General features: G+C 47.2%; 2 protein-coding genes across 2 annotated transcripts; one reads left to right on the plus strand and one right to left on the minus strand.

Annotated features, from left to right (window-relative positions):
• Positions 1 to 7,957: 7,957 nt before the first annotated feature.
• Positions 7,958 to 8,409, plus strand: F4822DRAFT_425923 (uncharacterized protein; the record flags this gene model as incomplete). The annotated part of the gene is made up of 2 exons (XM_051460446.1): positions 7,958 to 8,205; positions 8,283 to 8,409. 2 exons carry the CDS (start codon positions 7,958 to 7,960, stop codon positions 8,407 to 8,409), a joined length of 375 nt encoding a protein of 124 aa, XP_051318491.1.
• Positions 8,410 to 12,333: 3,924 nt separating this feature from the next.
• F4822DRAFT_138921 (uncharacterized protein) lies at positions 12,334 to 13,625 on the minus strand. Its single transcript, XM_051452810.1, has one exon. The coding sequence runs from the start codon at positions 13,450 to 13,452 to the stop codon at positions 12,697 to 12,699; it is 756 nt and encodes a 251-aa protein (XP_051318492.1). The 5' UTR covers positions 13,453 to 13,625; the 3' UTR covers positions 12,334 to 12,696.
• Positions 13,626 to 13,647: the final 22 nt, after the last annotated feature.

Genomic DNA, 13,647 nt, shown 5'->3' on the forward strand with positions numbered 1-13,647 from the left:
GGAGCAAATTCTGGGGGCAAGGGGGGGTTGGGTTTTCGGTACGTACCGCACCTCTTTGTTTCAAATATTCATAAACAAGTACCAAGGTACCTGAACTTGTATCTAAGTATCTACGTATATAATATAGGTACTCCAGCACACCAAGCAAGAACGGGAACCGAGTAGGATATCTTAGCAGGCACATCTGTACCCCTACTTGCCTAGATTTCCCACCAACAGGGGGCCAAAATTCACACCTTCCAGGCTGTACGTAAATACCTAGGTACCTACATATGTACCTAGGTAGGTACGTAACTTAATCTCACCCACTCTACAAGTCTTCTCTCCAACAACATCCAAGCATCATCCATACCCGCATCGTATGTGTATATGGGATGTAAGTCATGACATGGCACAAACAGTTTTTGTCCCACGATTTTATGCGGTAGATTGCAGTAAAAATCGGGAGATGAAAAGAAGGAATAAATAAGAAAAGAGCAAGAACAGAAAATTACCCGATGCGTAACAGAACACGGGGCTTGGGTGCCCACGCACGACACCACTACACTACTTACATGTAGAGCGACATACATGCGTTGCGATCCTGCTCCTTGTCCGCCGGCGGCGCATCATTTCATGCAGAGAATATTCGCCCGTCCAATTTTTGCAGACTACCGGGATTCGTGTTCGAAAGGGGAGTTTCCAGAATACTTCTCTCAGGGTCATTGCGTCTTCGCCCTCTCCCGATTGAGTGAAGCTGTGCCGCTTGGCCCAGTCCCGTCCGCTCCAACCTGTAATGATGCCAATGCCCAATGGCCGTACCTCTCATCCGCCGGAGACGGCAAGTCATACCCTCTCGATGCGTTTTACATGCCTGCACGGTATGCCCAACTAGCCGAATGGGACGGGCCGGCTACCGTCCATCTCAATCTGCCGGGGTGTTATAGAACGAACTGCTAGGCCCTGTGTTTATTCACCATCTAACAACTAACGACTAACATCGTTCGTACAGGGCGAACATGCGTACTATGGGGCAACACTGCCGTGGAGAGACCAAGTACAGCATGCCCAGTTGTCTACCATCTGATGATAATCCTTAGCCTGATGCAGAACAGCTGTGCATGAAGTAAGGGAGAAATCGAGTTGAACGGGAATCTACGGCACATACACACATACATACATGCCTTACATACGTACCTACACTTATTTTGGCTTGGCATCATTTCATCGACTTAACTTGTCTGCCGGCCTAGTACCTAGATTCGGGAACTGTTGGGTCGTGGCCGTTGTCACCCGAGGGGCGACTTAAGCGTCGGTCCCTGATCTGAATATCAAGACGACGACGAAGATTAATCGCTCCAGCCTTCTATCCAATTGTAAGTTCAGACCGTATTTGCAATAGTGCACTCGTTTACCTGCCTCTCTCGATCGGGTGTGGACCCCCAATAAAAAATGAAATAGACGACAGGTTAATTCATCCAGTCACGATCATTCAAGACAAACAGCTCAGCCCATTCGCGTCAATCACCCTGTTACACAATTGAATTCAAATTGAACAGTGAGTCATTCGCTGAATCTTATTAAGTACTACGCTAATAGTATATCCTATTTTAGAAACTAGTCAGAAAATAAAGAAGCACTAAGAGTGAAAGATTTTGATGTAGCCGTTAATATAATCTTCCAACCAACATTCATCTGGTACAACAACCAGCCTTATGGCCCGCCGCTTATGCGACCATCCCTCCCCCTTAAGAATGTGTATTCGGCTGTCTCGCAGAGCTGCAGCCGAAGAAATGACCCACATCATCGGCTGCTCTTACGTCCCGCCCCCAATGCCGGGGCTCTCCTTCTAACCTACAGGTGTTTTGGATCAAGTGACCCCCTAATCTTGAGGAGCCCTATGTCGGCCGGAGTCACCATCGGATATCGAACCTACGGCCGTACCTAGGTAACGTTGGATTGTCTGCAGCGGGAGGTTGCCTGGCGCAAAGCCTTCGCTGGGGCTTAATAACGACGGAAGGGCAATTTCGCCGTATCACTCACATATTTCTAGCCCTTGACCTATTTGAAGGTCTTTTAACCGGTCTATGCGAATTTGCATTTTCGATCTTTACTCCCAAGTATCAACTTAATGAGCCTGACGTGGAGTCAGTGACTTAGTCCGACCTCCCACTTGACCAACTGACATCGGGATGGCCGAGATCTCTTCTCGGGGAGAGTTCAACCTTGGATCTCTCTAATTTCTGGACATACCATCCACCAAGTGTGACTTGTTGCGCTTGACCCTTTGATCTTTGTGCAATACTAGTGTGGGTGTTTTGTCTAATCCCATCATATCTTGTGGTTCGCCTAAAGCCGTCGCTATCCCACAATTCAATCTGCCCCGAGTCAGGGGCCACTGGAAATAGCAGTGCAACTCTCCCCCTTTCTACCCAGAATATATCACTCTTAGATTGGAGGATCCTAGTCAGTTTCCGATATGTTTTACTAGTCACTGCAGTAGTTAAGTTACTGAGTTCGCGTAGTATACATGCTCTTGCACTTGGCGCGCTGGGATAGAGCGGGACAGAGCGGCAATGGGACGTTTCATCACACAAGCAAATCAGGAATTCAGATGAGTTACTAATTCATTTGGATTTCTTAGCAGAGTTTCCTATTTTGATCTCGGCCTGGCAAAGTATTCGGAGTTTTCATGCTCGTGGTCCCCTACGCGCGAAAATTAGCCAATCGCTATGCGGCGTGGTGAGAATAAGCGCCTGCGCGTTGCGTACTAGACTGTCGGGTCTGGCCACCTCTGTCATCACTAGTAGCGGAAATATCGCGTCTATCTTCCCAAAAGTGTCGATCATAAATACAACTACGAAGGAAATCCGGCAAATTTATCCTATCGTGGAAGCGGTACGGCTTTCCGTGTATGTTGGTCGACTCTTTTCTACTAGAAGCAAGACACCTAGTCGATGAACATGGGGGCCTCGGAGAGGAGATATATGCGATGACCAACCAACGCGGGTGTCGACGAAGGAGTAAAGATGCGTTACGTGTATTGCCCAGAGAAGCTATTGTGCATCTGGAGTCATGGGGCGTGGATTCGTCTCGTTCGGACCACTAGTGAGGCTGGAAACCCCCTGGTAGGAAATGTCAGGAGTTCCCTACTAAATCTAGCTACCAACAGACTTTAGGCTTGTTCCCCTTTTCAGAGGCGGTGGGCTTGCCTCGATGGTGCTACCGACCTCGGCCCGACCCTTTTGAGGTCTATCTACTCCCTGTTGTTGACGAGTTTCCCGTAAAGTTTGAAAAAGTTAGGGCCCTGCTTAATACCAAAAACAGACAGAACGACCTTAGATGGTAACAATAGTTCGAATATCATCAGTCACCTGCAGCATGTTCACAGTGGTCCCAATACTACGCTGTGTGGTTGGTCGAGGACCATGTCCATGATCACAACGGCTGTGTGAATGCTAGCTCCCCGGCTTGGAGTGGATATATTTCCTTACCCTGATGACCTCAATGAAAGGGGTGGCAGCATTGAGACTCACACCCTTGATGTCGAATTTATTTCCCATCGGATGTGCGGGAACGACTTGGAGTCAAGTTTTTTCAGTCTTCATGAAACCTTGACTGACGAGGGAGCAGAGACATGTAGAGTGAACATATGTGTACTTAGAACAGTAATCGAATGGCTTTGCAACAATAATTAGTCCCAACAAGAAACTGCAGCTGGTTCTCGCATGCTGTATGAATCACACCTTCTCCTTCATATGCAAGTGATAGTAACCAATAGACCACTGTCCTTTCCATTATTCCTGGTTACCCCTATGTCCCTTCCACATCCGTGTTCCCACCCTTACAGAAGTGAAAAACGTGTGATTACCACAACTCCAAGGTTCCAATGTTCAGCGTCTCGTGTAGTACAGGAGACCTTCCCCCCTTAATACCGACCAACCCTAACTCATCATCACTTCGCCGTCATACAGGGCCAAGAGCATGCCACGCGTAGGAGTCACAGGTAGGATGCGTCTTATGCCACTGATCACCAACCTAGCCATCGTATATGGAGTAGTACACGTAGACCGGTGTAACGGAATATACATGTAACATTAAGTCTATGTATGGATACTAAATCGCATGCAAGATATTTCTGGTGAGATGAGTGATTAATAACAATATGGTATCTAGGGTTAGCGTCATTTGTAAGCCATGCTCCTTCATGATAGACAAATGGGATGCACAGGAGCAATCTAGGGGAGAGGCAGCAACCGGCGCATTTTATTCAAGCCCTAGAGTAGTCGTAATGTTCAGTTTCTTGCTAACTATTCTCTGTATCATGATGTTATTGAGTACCTAGGTAGCGTAGTCAGATCATATCATCCCTTACGGACACCATCGAAAAGACAATATCTTATGCCCCTTCTTTCTCCACATGAAGTCTACAAAGCATCATACCCATTCTCCTTAAACCATCTATTTTTATCTGTCTAGCTATAATATCGGCAAATCAAATACAATTCATTTATCATTCGGGGTTTTTCCTAGGGCCTACGGCTCCTTTGATATTTTGCCCCTGAAGCAACGTACTCACCCCATGTAGAATGTATTAGACGCGAAAAGCCTCAAACCACTCAACCTAAATGAGTCCCGTCCCTAGCGCCTGAAACACGGCGTAGAAGATGCTCCCTAGATTCACAGGGCATCTTTACAGCCATAACTTCACCAGGCCTCTCCTATCGATACTCCGTCTGAACTTAGACATATAACCCTCCCGATTTCTCCATCCGATAGTCAGCAAACCGAGTGCCGCATATACTTAGAGGCGCATTTCAGACAAGAGTAGGGGATTGAAGATGGAGAGAAGGATGTGGGTGGTGGTGTGGCTATGGGTTATGCTAAGATGCTTTCGTCGCGTTGAAGCTCACTTTAATCCAGCCTTAAGAATATACTGGAGAGCAGTCGACTCCTTGTCCTGTGGCTAAAATAGTACACAATGTATTATAGAATCACTGCCTCTGCCCTTGATGGGGTTTCCTACTGTCAAGCGTTAATTGCTAGGAGACCTGGATGTACAACCGTTTAAGAGAGATAGAGAATTCCATACAGAGCAATTTAGACGATAGAACCTTATGGCGAGGGACTTGGGATACGAATATCGTCTCTTAAAGGATCCAGGGCTATCAAGGTATCCTTAGAGAGGCAAATTGTTCGGACCCGAGGCTCCTGACTCCCAGTATGTCTACGGTCGTGATGACCCGATATCCTGTTTAGCCAAAAGATTCCATCGAGTGCGCTCTGGACCTTGTGGCAGTCTGCTATACGCAATACAGCGGCGTCCTCCCCTATGTATTTTATAGAGCGACACCCTCTTAGCTCTCCAAGTACCCAAGAAGGAAAGTACAGTCCTCGCGCTCGCGACAAACCCTGATACCGGACTATCTTTTCTCGGAAGCTTCGTCACGCTCTTCTCTCTTGACCATCATATTCGTAGGACTAAGAATAACTAAGTACATGATATCGCCTTCTGTATTAGCCTAAGCATTGCGAGATGAAATGCTGTTGTGCTACATCACCAGAAGACCTTTCCGAGGCCGAACCAACGTAGGATTCGTGTTTCTTGTTAATGGTCAAGGCTACCTTCGCCGCAACATGAACATGTACTCAACAAACACCGAGGATTGGATCTACTGCAGGATAGTTGCAGGATCCCGTATTCTCGATCCTCACTCACCTTCTGCAGCCCCAACTGTTACTTATGCCCACAAAGCTACCGAGTATTGAACAGCCAGTACCATAGCATCACACACCTTACGATGTGCCTCGCCGCGGGCATTTCCGTAGGAAGGTTACATATGGTCCCCATTAGGTACTTGCGCGGGCAATAGGATACCATTGTTCGCCGTTCAGCCCAGTTGTTCGACGTACTTACATTAACCGACATTACTAGATGAGGGACGCGTGGCAAATAGGTGCAATTTGATGAGGATATGATTATCTATTAGCCTCATTTGCTCCATCTATCTTATTTTTAAGCAACACTCACCCCAGACACATTCAGCGCAAGCGAATGGAGCCCCCACGGCGCCGATGTAGCCGAAAGAACTCAAGGAGGTACACTACCGCTACCTCTTCGCGCTTGAGGGCCTGCCCGAACTCGAGCACGATGATGCTTGAACTATGACGCATAATACGTTCTTCTCCGTCCAGCCTTGACAAATTTAGCACTGGGCTTCTTGGGGGCTGGACGCTGGTTCCCATTGATAATACCCACCTAGGTAGCCTCGCGTATTTAAAGATATCTCCAACATTCAACACAGGCTATAAATGCTTTATTATAGTATTTTAATGTATATATAATCTAATATGGTGCCATAGGGTTGAGATATAGGGGTGGCAAGTTCGCCAGACTGAAGCACGCAGGCATCTCACAATCTTGCCTTGATGGGAGCGACGTATCCCGTTCCCGTTCAAAGTTGTCCTACAACCCATATTAGCAGTTAGCCTTGCTAATTCCACTAAAGATGCCTCAAACTTGAGAACTAGATATGAGGAAATGTCCATACCCCCTTTTCTCCTTTTCCTCGCTATCATACGCATTTTATTAATACGACATCCCCTATCCCTTAGTGAACCTACCTTTTATGCATATATGCATATAAGTCGGAGTGCAGGTACGTGGCTTCCAAGTTCAAATTCCCGATTATTGCTCATCTTACTACGGAAGTGACTGCGTAGTTATGAAGCAGGAGCAGCTGTGTTCCGTGATTGCATGACGGCACTTCCGCTGAATAGCTTCCATTTTAGGAAAGACCGATATCTCCGGGGCGCCCCTGCGAGATCTTATAGGGCCTCTCCGAACATTCCCGTTAGCGGCTTGGCCCACCCAATCGTAAGCTGTCCAACCTCCGAATTCAGAGCCATTTCTCGCCGTGATGCCCCGGGTTATCGGGTGCCTTTGCTGTTGATTTAAAGTCAAGAGGAGCCGCATCTCTCTTCTCCACACCCCTTCTGTTTCATTATCATATGTTCTCGGTTGTCTTGAGCCTCAAAGCCTCAGAATGAGCCGCGGGCGACCGCGCCTTGGATCGAACATGTCCCGCTCACCCGCCCGTCTGCCACCATAGGCCACCTGAAACCGAGGATGCGATCGAACCTTTACTAATCACCTCCCAATCAGATTAAGTCGATGACTATACCTCGGATACAATATACCACAAGAGCAAAATCTCCCTTTCGTTCGCATTGGCTCGTGTGTTCTGACCTGCTCCTTCGATTGTTTTGCGCCCGGCTATTCGTTGCCAATTAGCACCCCACGTGTACCCCGTGCGTGCGTATACAGCCCTTTTGTGCAATGCGCTCATAACTCGGACATGTGCCGCCTATGTCCGCGGGCAAGCGGTCGGCGCGCCCAATCAGAAAAATATGGAAAATGAAAAGATAGGGTCTGGGCTTCCCCCCGGTCACCACCATTACCTATTATCACTCCGTCGAGCCGGGATTGGATTTCTTAGGATTCCTGGGGGCGCGGATGCTGACTGCTGAAACTACCCGCAGGTTGCGGCACAAAGAAAAATACAAACCCTTCTGGCAAGTCTTGGCGACTCACTACCAGAAACGCACCGATGCCCCGGTTGCTACCTACCAGAGAGATCGGAGCCTGGTACTTATCGGTGTACACCAAAATGTTTATAGTGTGCAATGGTTATAGGGGTGGTGTGGGGGGACAAAGCCCTTGGCTTCCTGGCTTCCCGCCCTCTCCTCCGTAGGGGCTGCCTGGCCATTGTCGACGGGTATAAAGGACGCATCCCATTCTCCCGAAAATCTATTCTTGCTCTCTTCATATTGTTCTTCATCCAACAAAGACCTACAATACTCAGACCAAACTAGAATTCTGTTGAGAACTTTGACAAAATTTGAGCGCGCCTCGAACTTTATCTTCGCGAACATAAACTACACCACAAGTTTAAACATCTATACATTATCAACAAAAATGTCTAGCGCCAGCCAGAACCTCGCCCAGCACGTCCGCAAGGAGCAGCCTTTGACTTTCTTGTCTCTAGCTCCCACAACCTCTGCCTCATACCCCACCGCCCAGAGCATCAAGCCCGCCATGCACCCCCGTCGCAGCTCCAGCCAGAGCAGCGTCGGCAGCCTGCGTTTCCTCAAGCTCGGTCCCGTCCACTATGGCGAGCACCCTGGTGAGCATAAGGAAGATTATCACGAGGTTGCCGTTGTTGAGTAAATCAATAAAACAACATCATTGGGCGGGTTCCTTTCAACACTTCTTTCAAACATGATTACCTATTCTTTTCAAGCGAGCAAGCACGCGCTCCAACTAGACAAAAGTTGAACAAAAAAAACGTAGCGCTTACGAACGACGAACTAAAACTTTACGACATGGCCAAAATTATTGTAACGATCTACTTCATAGCATGCACCTAAATTGGCGGGGAGGCCGGTCTCTTGCCTCTCGTTCTTTGTTTTTCCCCGTGGCGTTTTGAGGGTACCCTTTTGGGCGATACGATGGATAGGTACGGCTGGGATGGGTGGATGGGTTGGATTTAGGACATCTGAAATGCATACACATACATAAATTCGTACAACGTATGGGTACACACCTTGGTTCTTGGGTTTCTTGGCGGTTATCTGCGGGAGATTGACTCTTATCTCTACCCACCTTGATGATAGACATGGGATTCTTAGCTGGTTTAGCTTAAATGTATTGCATTTTTGGAATCTCAAGTGGAACGATTTGGATTTCACATGTGGTGGTAAAATCAACTAACATGACAGTAATAGCATGTGCTCTGCAGTCTCCCCTGTTATTTTGCGCGAATATGTAGCAGTAGTCTCAAGTGTAAGCGGGCCAGCCAGTAAGCCATGTGCGCTAGAGCATGTCCGAGGCGTCAATCACGTTGACGTGTTCTACGGAGCTTAGCTAGCTACAGCATAGCGGAGTAGGGGACCGCATACAACATCCGCAAGGAGTAAGGGTCAATGAGAATTAAAGGTAATCCCCTGGTTACATTTTCCACCATCACATACAACTTAACTTTCGTTTTAGAAGCGATCGTAATTCGTGATTAGTTTAATTATGAAGCTCAAGCTTGCCCCCCCATCTTATATCCCTTGCTTTTCGAAACCACACCAAGCTTCTAGATGACCAAGCAACAATAAGAAATGGGTGGCTAGATTGACTTAGGGATCTTCCACATTATGTACCAAGGTATTCAGCTGCAGACACCCACAGCCGATGATGACCGCATCGTAACCCCCTACGCAGCCTCTAGCAACTAATCAGGTACAAGACAATTTACAAACACGACAGGCCTAGCAAAACATACCAAGACGGACTTTAGCGAAGACAATCTTTGAGTGTTTCCTTGGCAGGGAAACAGACAGAGACCATTAATGTCATAGGTATTATTATTAGCACTATAACGGGCACGGAGTTTAACAAATCTACCAATCAGACACTGGGGCGAGATGGACCCTTATCCGCTTGCACGGGATGAATGCCCCTCCGCTGATCAGATAGAGAGCTCTAGGGTTTCGATAGCTTACGCCCACTATAAAATACCCATAGCTTAGCGTTTTAGAGGCGCATCTTACGCAGCACATCCTAGCTAATAAAGGCCGGGTAGCTAGATGAGGCAGATAGCTTACCAAGCCAAGGCCCAGATGCCCAGAAATCAAACAAGCATTTCTTTTCTCTGACCTCAAAAGTTTGAAACCAAATCTAGGCATTGTGCATATAGTACGAAAATCGATGCTGCTGCCAAGTAAATGGTGACGCTTGGCGGTAGTATTTTGTTTTGTTTTATTATCTGCGGCGCTTTTTTTATTTTATCTTCTTTTCTTTCCCTGTCCATAGCTTAGGAAACGTGCCGATGTTTCAACGCATAGATAGTAGTATTACTATGTACCTACTATAATAGTAGACGCGGTGTATAGTAAGTTGAGTGCAGTATCTCCGATCGACATAACACATAGGCCTGCGAGGTATAATATCCCACCGACTTTTACAGGTAGCCTCTTTTTCTCAGGCGAGGTGGATAATGAGTATATTACCCGCACGCATATACATACCTCGTACATATAACTATACATCTATAGAACTATACTATAATTATGTAGGCTGCACAATTAATGCCGGCGGCGTTGCAACGCAAGGTTTTAGTACGGACGAGCAGCTCCTGACGTCTCGCTTCCCTACCTTATCCACGGTCTTGGGATGCCATCCATCTTCTAATTTCTATTCCTCCCATCACCCTCTTCCCCCCTACCCCACGCGCCTTACCACTACCGGCTTACACCTCTCCCTACTTAGCCTACCAAGCTTTCGGTCGTGATGACGCCCGCACGGGCGCAATAAGTCGCAGGAGCGAAGAGAAATGTGACAAGAAAAGCGACACCAAAGGACGTCCGACCCAATTGGGGCGTTCCCCTTTCAATCTTCTTCTACCACCTTCTTTTCATTTCCTCATTTTCCGTTTACGAGGTACCCAATGGAACTACGGTGTCTTTATCTAGTATTATATTCGGTTGACTGCCGAACTAGTGCACGTGGACCATTTTTCATGTACGCGATGGAAGAGCGGAAAGGGAGGGAGGGGAGATCGAGTGAGTGGTGCGATGCGAGGGACTGATTGCGTCGAGGCTGGCTTCCCTCGGTTGTACGACATCTTACGATAGATTAAGAGGCGCATACGCAATTTGGAGTACGATGGGAGGTAAGGAAAGGTAAGCCTATGAAAATGTAATATTCTGTTAGATGAGCTTCATACTATAGTCTATCTTGGCCCATGTAATTGTTGAGATATCGCTTTATTTTTTTCTAAGCTTGTCTCGCTTTCCGTAATATGAAAGCTACGCTAAATCAGCGCGATCGTCTTTGGTATACACGTGTACGTAGCTCGTGAGCAGGGTTCGCAATGAAGATCTATCTTGCCTACTGCAAGCCTGCGGGATTTTATATGAAAAAGGATGTAAGATGCAGAGGATTTAGCGAATAAGAAACGTCATAATTCCGACGCGACCATTCTCACCTCAGAGATATACATATGATAGCTTAAGCATGTTGGGGATTCTATTGCACACTAGGGCTACGATCCCGTCGCACGGGCATGGTAATGAAAAGAAGCAACCTTGAAAGGGATGAGCATTTCCTAGAGTCACATACCATTCATTATATCAGAAAGCGCTATCTCGTAAATTGGTGGCTGCGTTCGGAAATGGGATTTGTAGGATGTATGGGATCCCAAGATTATGGTAACGCAAAGGACCATGACGTCGTGCTTATTAATAAATATTCGGTATCGACAGGCATTCCCCGGACTCCAAATCTAATAAAAGTGCCTACTACGATAAGAACCTTGATGTTTACTTTTGGTAGCCAATTTGAGCAAATGCCGAGGTATCTGATAATCGTAAATTATTGTGATAGCACCACGCTTCGGATCGACGCTTATTTGAAATTCTGAGTGAGGCAAACGTCATATGTGATATGAGTACCAAGGTAGATACGCAATGTATATTTCTCGGATATACATCAGGTAACTAAGACCCTTTCTTGGCACATATGAAAGCCTTCCCGTAGGACCATAGGATTATGATAACGAGATATTGCGTATTACTGTTCGGATGCGCCTCGGTGCCAAGGCTATTACGCGTGTCGCAGAGCACCGCGAATTCAGGCAAGCGTGAACAAGTACCTGATGTCTTTAAGGAGGGATGTATCTATGATGTTGATAGGAGGATTGTAACGATATGAAAAGGCTGGCGGCATAAGCCTTTACTCGGCAGAGCGAAATCCGCGATACACCGCTTGATAGACGACGCGCCAAGCTTATTCCAAGCATACCAAGATTGCGCAAGGCGAACCTCTATAAGTCATACTTGTTATTGTGCTTCCTGCCTGCGCAATCTCGTCCCTGGGGTTTGTCTTCCAATCTGCAGCCGGCAACTTGATCGACGGATCAAAAATGCTATTGGTTTCGTTCATTGTTGAAAACCAGTTCCGTCCTATCGTGTTCTGCTGGATACATCACATAGCTCGGTCCATTGCTAATAGATTTAGCCAAGCTTCTAGGCTCAGATTATGGTAAGACAGGGCACGGTGGCGTGTTGGGGGTAAGCTGTAAAGTCTCACGAATGGTAGCCGACGGGTGATCGACAGGGCCTGCTTTAGCTTCTAGCTAAGGGAATGCCGAAACTAGATGGTGATTGGGCAAGCCTGGCTACATAAATTATACGGACCTGAGCCCTCTTGGCAGCGTATCTTGATATTCCCTTCCATCGCCCCCGGCTAAGAGGCCTTGGTAAAGGTCGCGTATTGCGGAAAGTCCGATGAGACGTAACACCTTGGTAGATAAGGCATCATTGGGTTATCGACGGAGTTTGTCGTGTCTTGGCTTTGAGAATCGAAATTTGATCAAGCGTTGTGACTTTAGCCATGGCTGTCACATTTTCGATACGCTGAAGCATCGAAATTGCTAGAATTACCTAGTCATGCTTGGCGTGAATATGCCCCATGACTTAAGATGTCCAATAAATGAACCTTCCATTTGAATCTGGGGCCAATTGGCTGGTCGTTCGCCCATTAGACCTGGCAGTACCGATGGACTTCGGAAGATCACGCGGGAAGATTTCCAAGTCGTCTAGACCGAATAGCAAGAAGACATGCATCTCGCCAAGACCCTGATCGATCGCATTCATTCGTTTAAGGTCTTAATACTTTCGTTCGCCGATTGTGACTATCTGCTGTCCTCCACCAAAGGCCTTGACCATAGCCTTCCAATCTAATTCGATCCAACCAGGCCCATCACGCAAAATAGCTATTCCTTGGTCGTCTACCGACTCGGTGTCTTTCTTTGACGAGGTAGTTGCTTTCCGGTGAAATGGACATAAAACTCTTAGATGAACCTTCCAAGCCAGCAGTTCAACGGTTTCCAAGTATGGATCGGCCAATAGTCTTAAAAGCGCCTGGAACGGAGGTCGTAGTACCATATCTGAGTCGGCCGGCCGGATAGGAGCACGCCAACTCGGCGGTCCTAGGCGTAGTCTTAGATCACGCAGACTACCGCTGAGGATCATATCGGAGATTGCAGGTCCTAGAACTCTCTCAAACTCGCCTCCCACTCTCGTGAGATGAAGCGTTAAGCTGCGCACGCGCCTACGGGCATCTTGTCCCTCTTCGCTAAGGAATCCGCCCCGGCTGGTGAGATGTACAGGCAAGCGATGGCTCTGGCCGTTCAAAGTAAAGCGGTTCTTAGAGTAGAATATGGCGGACGCTTCTTGGTACATCTGCATATTTACGAGGAAGAAGTTTAGGAAGTGTATGGTATTTAAGAGCGGCGGGATGAAGTTAGTCGTGTTATGGAGTATGATATCGTTGTCCGAGACAAGTAGCTGTGAGAGGATGGCCTCTCTCAACTCGGCCGGGAGATCGAAAAAGCGGAAGATACCGCTTGTCGCTATTGCCATGATATATGAAACTGACCCAGCCCCTCGTTATAAGTGGTGATATTCCTAGGTAGAGAGAGGAAGCGAGATGTGCTAAATGACCCTGATGAATTGATGGAGTAGGTTTCTAAGTTGGTTCTAAGTGCTCTCTGGTAGTTTAACTACCTGTATAGATACCTATGGCTCAAATATTCGTTAATTAGTTGAGGTTTTGTG

Source organism: Hypoxylon trugodes (genome assembly GCF_022578975.1).
Source record: "Hypoxylon trugodes strain CBS 135444 unplaced genomic scaffold F4822scaffold_2, whole genome shotgun sequence".
NCBI classification, from domain to species: domain Eukaryota; kingdom Fungi; phylum Ascomycota; class Sordariomycetes; order Xylariales; family Hypoxylaceae; genus Hypoxylon; species Hypoxylon trugodes.

What these genes read in the sequence shown, in the direction of transcription:
- F4822DRAFT_138921 (XM_051452810.1), bottom strand. Translation starts at nt 13,452, where the DNA reads ATGGCAATAGCGACAAGCGGTATCTTCCGCTTTTTCGATCTCCCGGCC.